The 10644-nt window shown below is 41.4% G+C and overlaps 1 protein-coding gene and 1 pseudogene across 2 annotated transcripts; both read right to left on the bottom strand.

Annotated features, from left to right (window-relative positions):
• Positions 1 to 4292, bottom strand: part of LOC123978347 — a 16452-nt pseudogene extending 12160 nt beyond the window's left edge.
• Positions 4293 to 5604: 1312 nt separating this feature from the next.
• LOC123978346 (cytochrome P450 2K1-like) lies at positions 5605 to 9918 on the bottom strand. 2 transcript variants are annotated; one of them, XM_046061576.1, is made up of 9 exons: positions 9668 to 9918; positions 9395 to 9557; positions 9131 to 9280; positions 8856 to 9016; positions 8535 to 8714; positions 7884 to 8025; positions 7598 to 7782; positions 6438 to 6579; positions 5605 to 6357 (listed from the first exon to the last, which is right to left on the bottom strand). In XM_046061576.1, the coding sequence occupies exons 1-9, from the start codon at positions 9872 to 9874 to the stop codon at positions 6170 to 6172; spliced, it is 1518 nt and encodes a 505-aa protein (XP_045917532.1). In that variant the 5' UTR covers positions 9875 to 9918; the 3' UTR covers positions 5605 to 6169. The 2 variants fall into 2 exon arrangements, with proteins under 2 accessions (XP_045917532.1, XP_045917531.1); XM_046061575.1 differs by having other exon boundaries at positions 9131 to 9557.
• Positions 9919 to 10644: the final 726 nt, after the last annotated feature.

Here is a 10644-nt window from a genome sequence, read left to right as displayed (position 1 = left end):
CTCCTGATCCCCAACCGGCTAGCCCCCAGTTTGGTCCAGATCCCCAGCCCACTAGCGCCGCTGGCTCCCAGCCTGTCCTTTGGCCTGCTAGCGCCGCTGGCCTCCAGCCTGTCCCTGATCCCCAACCTGCTATTCCCCAGTTTGGTCCAGATCCCCAGCTTGCTAGCGCAGCCAGCCATCAGCCTGTCCCTAGCGGTCCCCGGCCTGCTAGCGCCGTTAGCCTCCAGCCTGTCCCTAGCGGTCCCCGGCCTGCTAGCGCCGCTACCCTGTTGGCGGACCGACCTGCCTCAGTCCCGCCGGTGGTCCGACTCCCCCTGCTGCTGTCTCGCTCCCCGGCCCCTGGAGGGGTCTTCTCGCCCCTTAGCCCAGCCCTTGGGCCACCCGCCCGAACTCTCTGGCTCCCCTGCTTTGTCCTCGGGCTGCCCGCCGGACCTCCCTGGCTCCCCTGCTGTCCTCAGGCTGCCCCGCTGAACTCCCTGGCTCCCCGGGACGTCTGCTCGAACCCTCAGATCCCTCTGCTCCGCCCCCGGTACGTCCGCCTGAACTCCGCCGTTCCCCAGCTCCGCCTGAACTCCGCCGTTCCCCAGCTCCACCCTCTGGCAACCAGTCTGGCCCTATGTCCTCAGTTCAGCCCTGCCCATTCGCCTGACCCTTCCCAGTCCTGAAACCCTCCCTGAATTCCCTGTGTGTTGTTTTGGACCCTGGACCCCCACCAGCCGGACCCCAGTGCAACTTCCTCCCCCGGTGTTCATCTGCCAAGCCTGCTTAGTCCAGTGAGAAGGCCGCCGGGAGGCGTCCGTTGAGGAGGGGGCCCTGTTGTGGTGGCAGCCCAGCTGACGGTGAGTGTCCTGGGTTTTTATCTCCTTTTTATCAGTTATTCTCCTTTTTCCTTGGTTTTCTGTTCCCTGCCTGCCTCCCTGTGTTTTCTCCCCTGTGTTCTCCTCCTCTCTCTCTCTGCTCCTGAGCCCAGCCAACGACCCGCACCTGCACCTCATCAGCCTGCCACACCCGCCACTAGTCAACCTCATCCCTGCCTGTATTTCAACCCCAGTTCTCCACACCGTTCTTGCTTGATCATCGTTGCTCCATACCCGGTGTCACAGCGTTCAGGCTCTCATGTTTTTGATTTTTCTCAGTTTCCCTGAGCTTTATCGCTGCTGTCACTAACCCTGTCTCTCTGTCTGTTTTCGTCCCAGGTTCACTCACCCTCGTCCTCCGTTTTGTCAGCTGGGCTCACCCTCCGGTCCTCTCCTCCTCGGACTTCCCTCGCGGCGTCCTCCCAGTCCTTCCTTGCCTCCCCTCTTCCTTGGCCCCAGCGTTCCCCGGCCCCCTGGCCCCAGTCCCGTCGGTTTCCCTGTGCCAGTGTTTCCCCGGCGTCCACCTCTCCCTACCCTCCAGTCCCTCACCACCCTTTTTCCTTCAATAAACCTCCTTCCCTCTGAGCTCTGCATTTGGGTCCTCTGTCCCCACACCACACCATCGTAACAACGATAAATGTACTTACCTAGCTTACGTAACGTAGCTAAGGTTAGCAACGATGTCGCGTGGTAACTTGCATAGCGTTACGGAAATAGAAACCAAAAACTAATGTTATGTAATTATGGTTTCACTCAGGAACCATACGGGTCAGGGACCAGCTTACTATCCACCCCGCCACCACCTTACTGATTTTACCTGTGACAGAAGACATAAAACAGCATGCCGTTTCGGCACAATAGAAGTCAATGCGAAAAGTAAAAATGAGTTGTAATGCCAAGCCAAATGACTCTAGAAATTGGCGTCTTATACTTTTGATGATACCAGAGTGGACAAGAACATGATCTTGACTAACCTCCAACAAAGCTTCTTGACACTGCTGCACTGTGCTGTGATTTTAATGTTTGAGTTTTTTGGTCACATGACAAGCTTGGCCATAAAGTATTTTTTTCCCAAAACTCTTTGCAAAAAAACTGAAATCATTTCTCTGCGCATTACAAAGGCAATGAATAAAAGAAAATGCACTAAAACCACACTGTAAAAATACATACAAGTAAAAAGTCCTGCATTGAAAATGTTACTTCAGTAAAAGCAGAATGCAGAAATATGGCCCCTGTGACTTAATATGTGTGAGTGTGAGATATTATAACATTAGATCATTATTACTCATGGATTACTCGTAATTAAAAGCTGGATTTTACTGCTATAGCTGTTGAGGTGGTGCTGATTATTTTCTACATTTATTGATTTTTTTTGTTTTTTAAAATTCTGAAAATAGTGAGAAACCTTTACAGTGCTTGTTTTGTCCATTTACATTTATTCATTTAGCTGACGCTTTTATCCAAAGCGACTTGCAATTGCTGTTCATGTCAGAGGTCGCACGCCTCTGGAGCAACATGAAAATGACTCAAAGGTTCAGGGTGTAATATTTAGGAGGCTCTATAGACAGAAATGCTATATAATATCCATAACTATGTTTTCAGTGGTGTATAATGACATTACATAATGAACTGTTATTTTTTTATTAGCTAAGTATGAGCCATTTCTATCTACATACACCGTGGGTCCTCTTTTATGGAAATCGCCATGTTGTGCCGCCATATTTCTACAGTAGCCCAAACAGATAAACTGCTCTTTATCACTATGTTGAATACATAGAAAGAAGAAGAAGTAGTAGTAGTAGTAATCTGGTTTGTTAGAAGTAAGAAGAGACATGAAATTTGGACTAATGGAGGCCAGCAAGTATTAATTAGCACAAGAGCTGACAGAGTGTGTTGGCCACCGTGGCTTCTCCTGCACGCTTGGAAAGGGAGGGGTGAACAGTGGCTGAGGAGTTGTAAGCAATTCACAACCCTCGCCACTAGATGTCAGTAAAACTTGCACAGTGAACCTTTCAATTTTCTGTCAATTGACTTGACTTATTCAACCAATCGTTTCAACTATACTTTTCATAAACTTGTATGCCAAAATCTTAATTTGTAAGTAACTAATAACTAAAGCTGCCAGATAAATTTAGTGAAGTAAGATGTACAATATTTCCATCTGCAATGTGATGGAGTAAAAGTAGAAAGTGGCAGTAAAATAAATTTGCCAACTAAAGTACAAGTTTTGAATTTTTTACTTAAGGACAGTACTTGAGTAAATGTACTGTCCACTGAATCTAAATGTTTTCTATGAGATATGCATGGATGTATTTAAACTACTACAGTTCTCCAAATGCATCCAAGTTCTAACAGGACTGTGTTTATTTGAAAAAAATAAGTTTTCAAACCTCTAGATTTTGCTTTCGGATCAGAAAGGCTTCCACAAAGCCTCTGCACATCTGTGGATTAAGGGTCTCCTTCAAATGACTGAACAGGTCTAAATTCTCTTTTTTTAAAGGAGGCTGTGATGTTTTGGATTTCTCTTCTTTCACTAACCCATTGGCAGATCCATGGAAACAGGTTGTACATCTGTAAAATAAAATAGATAGCAGATATACAGTTTAACCAAAAGTTTACAATTTGACATATACAATTACTACAGTTAATGTAACATGTATTTATGCTGAAAGCTTCACAGAAATAGTAAATTATATACCTGTATTGATGGGGAGCCCGCAAGTTGAATTCTTTTGTTTATTTGATCTACCATGGATGTAAACTTTAGGTCACTGTAATCAAATCTGCTGCCATAGACGATGGAGCAGATGATATTAGAGACTGCATAGTTCATTGATTGGGTTGTATCAAAGGCTTCTCCTTTACCAAAGGGTTAGAAACACATCAACAAATCAAAATCACAGCCGATTGTTTTTTTTTTAACATCCACAAGGGAGATCACACATTTGATAGGAAATAAGACATTTACCTTTGAATTTCTTAAACACTTCTATGAGATAGTAACATTCCTCAGTGATTTTGTCCTCACGAGCCTTCTTCCCCATCCCAAAGTCTCTCAAGTTCGTCAAGGCAAAGCGCCTCATCTCTTTCCACGAATCACCATTTGACCATACAATACCTGAGATGAAATATGTTTTAAATAAATCATGGTTATGGACCATAAACCCTTGTTTAAGGTTAAATAGAACAGGGAAATGACAAGCTCTTTCCTTACCGTGGCCTTGATTCATTTCGTGTGCTATTAACAGTGAATCTCTGTCTCCAAACTCATCAGCATAGTTGACAAGTGCCTCCTTCACCGTCTTGTATCCAGCTAGAACCACGACTTTCTTGAAAGCTGGAGGAGAAGACGAGGTAGACGAGCAGCAGGACCAACAGAGCCCCCAACAGGGAGACAGAACTGGAGGACTGGAGAAAAACATCTAATATCTCCATTACTAATCTGTTTCCAATTGTTGCAACTGCAGTGACTAAATAAGTTCCCTGCCTGGGTTCTTTTACCCTGTGACAGCCCAATGGTCTGAACACATGTTCATGGCTGAAAAAGCAGCAGGTCAGTGTTCTTTGAAGTTTAATGTTTGAACAGTTTGCAATACCTGAAGTTCCCAACAGTTCTCAAAATAAATGTTTTATATCTCAATTACTGTGAAAGAAACAGTGTTCTCTATGTGATATCTTACCAGAAAAAATGAGTTAGGTGCAGTTTAAAAGATAGATGCATTTTTTGGCTGCCAGAGCAGGGTAAAGGCACAGGTACAGATGGTAGGGGAAATCAGTGTAACATCTTTACCCTCTAACACAAGTAAATCATTACGCGAGACAGTAAATCATTGTCAGAAAAATTGTTCTAAAATAATAATTAAGAGTTTCCTTCCCGTCTTCCTGGAAGCTGAAACAGGAGGATGAGACAAGGTAGACTAGCAGCAGAGCCGCCAACATGCAGAGAGAACTAGAGGACTGGAGGAAAAAGATCTAATATCCCCATGATCAGGGCTGGCATGGGACAAAAAATCGGCCCTGGCATTTTTGGCCCAAGTAACCCACCACAATCGGTCGGACTCTCCTCACAAATCCTTGCACATATAATATGTGTAGGCTACCTACTGTAATATTCCCCCAAACCATCTGAGTGGTAGGCCTATGTACCAAGGACCAGTGTAAGTTAATCAGTTTATTCATTCACACTCATTTACTGACTTCATGGTGATCAGAGGTGGCCATGGAGTACACAACTCATACTCAAGTAGCCTTTGAGTCATTTTCACAGCAGCGTGGGTTTAGCCAACGCTGTAATGTCAAAATAACCTCACCTCTGCCATTAGGACAGTTAGCCAAAGTTAAGACTTCATTAAAAAACTATGCTTGCTACAGAAACAATGTCAAGCACTGTCTGTGCTTTATGGGCCTATCGTTTGGCCCATTTGTTAAACAGTTATATAAATAAACGATTTACGTTACAACGGCCTCAAATGTGTGCTGGCCAACTGGGCATTTGGTATGTATGCCAGATAAAGTCCACCCCTGCCCATGATTTTAAAACAAATAGTATTTTAATGCTGCTATGGCATTGGCAAATTATGTTTTCCTGTGGACAAGGGAGCCCCCAACTGGGAGACAGAGCTGGTTGCTTGGAGAAAAACATTTAATTTCTCCATTACTTAAAGACTGACCGGGTCCTCTGTGTGAAATTCATTTCCAGGCCCTGTTGCCTTGAGTTCTGTGTGTATTTTGGCAAAGAGATACCTTATTTGGGTGCCAGACAGGGCAAAGGTTTATTTGAAGACAGACAAGGGACATTAATAAACAATTGTTTGACAAAGTAAATCAATAGTAGTAAAACTGTTTTTAAAAAAGTCTCTGCTGTTACATCAGTTAGTTCATAATTAAAAGATCACTTAACACTTGTTTTAGCAGGTTATGTAACAGTATTGTCATCTGGAAAAAAAAAATAGAACTGAACACTGCAGCCAACTTAGAAATAATAAATATGCAACGTCCAGTTTGACTTTGAAAACAAAACCAGTACTTAACATTGTGAAGGGTTAATGTCGCAATTTGGTTAGGTTTAGGCACCAAAACTACTTTGTAAAGTTCAGGAAAAGATCATGATTTGGGTTAAAACAAGTATGTTAGTTACGTAAGTTAAAGGTTTAGTGTGTAATATTTAGGAGGATCTATAGACAGACATGCATGTTCACTGCTGTTGCACTGCATGGAATATTGCACTGTACAAATTATGTAATCTACTGTACTTTCTTGAATATATCTGAATTAAAATCATAGTCAAAGCAGCATTTTCAAGCTACTACAGATCACATATAGGAAACAGCAACCAGTTTATGAGGTGAAGGGTTGAGGGTAAAGCCCACACGTGGAGTCAGATCCAGTTCATCCTCTGAAACTCCAGGTGCAGGAGAGAAGCGAAAGTGTTGCAGGAGGGTGGTGAAGAAGATGAAGAGCTCCATCCTGGCCAGACTTTCTCCAAGACAAATCCTGCGGCCTGAAAGAGACAACAAAGGAAAATGTTCATGCCCTCTGCATGTACATTAACGTCAAGAAGTGATGGCGAAATTCACCAACCTGCAGAAAAAGGCATGAAGGCATCTCGCTTGACAAACTTTCCATCTTTGTCCAGGAAGTGGGCAGGATAAAAGGTGTGTGGGCTCTCCCACTCACTCTCATCATACAGGACAGAAGTCAAGAGAGGATACACTGTGGTCCCCTGTAGAAAATACTCAAATTGAAAAGCTGTTAATGTGCTAAGCAACAGTATACTTTTCTACTAACTACAAAGCTACACAATATTTCATGGAGCCCAGAAATTAGTTGCTAGATTCTGAGTTATTGTCCTGAGTTTGCAGATGGTATGGAGGAAATGAACAAGACTAGAAATAGAAATTAGAATGCTAACAAATCAGTGACTGAAAAAACTGCATAATTAGGTCATTATTAAAAAGATTAAATGTATATAAACGTGCCAAAATTGTACGGATAATCCAAATTTATATTGACAATGAATGAAGGTTGTCAAGTTCAAGTGTGAAAAGAAATCAACATTTTAATATTTGCCTGTAAGTTCACTCCTTGTCATTGATTTAAAAACGTAATCTATTAAATCTATCAAATCTATACAGGACAGAGTTCAAGAGAGGAAACATTGTGGTCCCCTGTAGAAAATACACAAATTGAAAAGCTGTCAATGTGCTAAGCAATAGTATACTTTTCAAAGTACAAAACAACCCAGAAATTAGTTGCTACTTTCTGAATTGTTCACACATTTTGTATTCTGAGCTTGCAAATGGATATGGAGGACCAAACAGGACTAGAAATAGAAATTAAAATGCTAACAAATCTATGACTGAAAAAACTGTATAATTAAGTGTCATTATGAAAGATTAAAAATAAACGTGCCAAATTTGTACCAATATTCAATGCTGACACGGAATAAAAGTTATTAAGTTCAACTGTGAAAAGAAATCAACATTTTAATATTTGCCTTTAAGTTCACTTATAAAAATATAATCAAATCCATACATCTATACAGAAAATAATGGCACATAATTTTCAAGAAATGTATTTAATATTATTTACTATAGCTTTTACTGTCCCCAAAGGTTAATATATTTATATTTGTCATATATTTGTAATTTTAGTTATTGATTAAAACTTTTCTTTTCTATTTAATACATTCTTCCAAGTCAGGTTGGGTCCTCCATACCAGACGTTTCATTCAGTCTAACCTTCTTAATGAAGTGACCCTGGAAAGTGATGTCTTGGCTTGTTTTATGAGGAAGTGCCATGGGGATGATGTTGGCCAGTCTCTGTGTCTCGTGGATGACAGCGTCAGTGAAGGGCAGTTTCTTCTTGTCCTTAACCTGCACCTGATGACTTCCTATTACCCTGTTCAGCTCCTCCTGGACCTGGTCTGGAAGATGAAAAGTTTTTGTTTTCATGAATTTCATGATTCTTTTGTTGACAAAGCACAAATTGTTGCGTCAACTGCTGTGGGTGTCTTAGGCTCCTTACCCTGTATTTTTGGATACTTGGCCATCAGCAGAAGTCCCCATCTCAGCGTAGTTGCTGTTGTATCAGTGCCGGCAGAAAACAGATTCAGGACTGTTATCATAAGATTATTATCGTGGAAGTGACTGTTGGTAATCCCAGATTCCTGCAGGTATATGAATCAGTGCAGTTATTCAAATGAATCAGATCCAAATGTTTCACGCTTTACACTATTTGGAAGGACTACTTGGAGAATCTCGGGATTTTTTGGTTTGGTGACGGTTCAGTGGGTTGCTTTTTCATTCATTGTCACTGGTCTGGGAGGAGTGTAAATGGACATGACAACTTGAGCCACCAGCACTCACTGGAGGTACTGGCTTCTCACCATGCCCCTAGCAACAGAGCTGGACTTTTTATCATTTTAGGAGTTAAAGGTCATGTGAGCTTAGGCCCAAAAAGGCCTTTCTTTCACCCATAGAAAATGATTAAAAAGTCAAAAAGCTATAATGTTGGGTTTCCTAATTGGACGCTGTCCATCGCACTCAAACGTGGGAATCAAACATGGGACTCAAATGTTAGTTCATACATAATTTGATAAACCTTGGGTTTCCTTCATGAATCTTAATAGCAATGAGCATAATAGCAATTTTGATAGGTGATAATACACTTTCAAACCTCCAGATTTTGCTTTCGGACCAGAAAGGCATCCACAAATCCTCTGCACATCTGTGGATTGAGGGTCTCTTTCAAACGACTGAACAGCAGTAAATTCTGTTTAATATTGGTGCTAGTCAACTTCTGCATTTCCTTCCTGTTAGAAACCCAGTTAAAGATCCATGGGAACATGTTGTACACCTGTTAAAAAATATAAATCAGTTTGTAAAATAACAGGTAAGTGAAATTTTTTCTAATTTCTTCTATTCAGTTAACACAGTTTATGTATTATGTATATTAAAACCCCAATGCTGAAAGTTTAATAAATATATGAAATGACACCTGTATTGATGGGGAGCCCGCAAGCTGAATGTTTCTGTTTGTTCGATCCACCAGGGATGTAAATTCTGGGTCATCATATTCAAATCTGCTGCCATAAACAATTGAGCAGATAATGTTAGAGACTGCATAGTTCATTGGTTGAGTTGTATCAAAAGCTTCTCCTGCAACAAGGGAAACAGAGAAAAGTATATAAATTATGAGGATTGATATTAAATATAAATATTTAAAGCCAGAAATGTTGTTTTTCACACAGTTGGGTATAAAAAGACATTTACCTTTAAATTTCTTAAACACTTCAATGAGATAGTCACATTCCTCAATGATTTTGTCCTCACAAGCCTTCTTGCCCATCCCAAAGTCTCTCAGGTTGGTCAAGGCAAAGCGCCTCATCTCTTTCCACGAATCACCATTGGACCATAAAACCCCTGAGATGAAGTAGTAAAACAAAATATGGTAACTAAGTAGCTGAAATTGGGTAAAGGCTATAAACATGAAAAGGGTGATCATTTGGAAAGAGCTCAGTTTTTGTCTTTCCTTACCATTTCCTTTACTAGCATCATGCATAAGTTGTATTGGATCTCTGTCTCCAAACTCTTCAGCATGATTAACAAGTGCCTCCTTCACTGTCTTGTATCCAGCCAGGACCACGACTTTCTTGGGTCCCAGATAGACGGTGAACACTGACCCATATTTCTTGGAAAGCTAAGAACAGGAGCAAAACATCATGGTATTTTCTTTTATAAGAAACACAAGGAAAAAGAAAACAAGGTGAAAACAACAAACTACCGAAAGAAAACTACTCTTATCATCACCTCCAGTAATGACTGGTAGGGTCTCTTGAGGTCCAGCTGCAGCAGATTCCCAAGCAGGGGAAGTGGTTTTGGTCCCGGAGGATCTTTCCCATCCTCCTGGGAGGTGAAGCTAGAGGATGAGATGAGGTAGACGAGCAGCAGGACCAACAGAGCCCCCAACAGGGAGAGAGAACTGGAGGACTGGAGAAAAACATCCAATATCCCCATGACGTTTACAGAAAATGCTGACAGTTTACAGATAAAATAAGTTTCCTGTCCTGCTGCTGTTAGCTTTGTGAGTGTTTAGGTAAGGAGACGTCCCTTTTGTAGCTGACAGTGAGGCAAACAGCCTAGCCCAAGGGTAGGGCTGAAGTATGGAAAAGTTCACCCACTAAAAGTAGTTGTTATCAGCACCATCAGAACAGAGTGCTTTGTTTGTAGTTTGAGTTTATCAAGACAGGCTGGCACTGTTGTTATCTCATGTGCCATTTCGTAATGTTGAAATGTGGTCAGAAAGGGAGAGTAATTAAGTCTGTATAGAGGTTGAAGGAATAAGGTCAAGTTTAATCAGGAGCAGTTAACTCAGACCCAGTCATGCATGTGTTATGTTGATTTTTGACTTTGTTAATACCAAAAATCAAGCAAGTGCTACAATACAAGACATAGCAATATTACTTTCTAGTCCAACAGAATGAAGGCCAGCTCATCGTCTGTCTTGCAACCTTTTATTTCACAAAACTTTCGCCAACATCAGAATCAGAATCAGCTTTATTGCCAGTGTACACATACGAGGAATATGACTCTGGATCGTAAAATGCTCACGATGTGCTTACTTATACAATAACACAATAATACAGTAATAAAATCAAACAGGCTACAGTATAGAGAACAAATATATACACGCTATGCACAAAACAGACATATTGAGACAATAGTGCAATAGTGCAATGAGCAGAGTGCAAAGGATGCAGGAGTAAATTATTATTACCATTATTGTT

Source organism: Micropterus dolomieu, linkage group LG10 (genome assembly GCF_021292245.1).
Source record: "Micropterus dolomieu isolate WLL.071019.BEF.003 ecotype Adirondacks linkage group LG10, ASM2129224v1, whole genome shotgun sequence".
Lineage (NCBI taxonomy): Eukaryota > Metazoa > Chordata > Actinopteri > Centrarchiformes > Centrarchidae > Micropterus > Micropterus dolomieu.
Note: the sequence above shows the minus strand (reverse complement) of the source record. Positions and strands in the feature narration are given on the sequence as shown.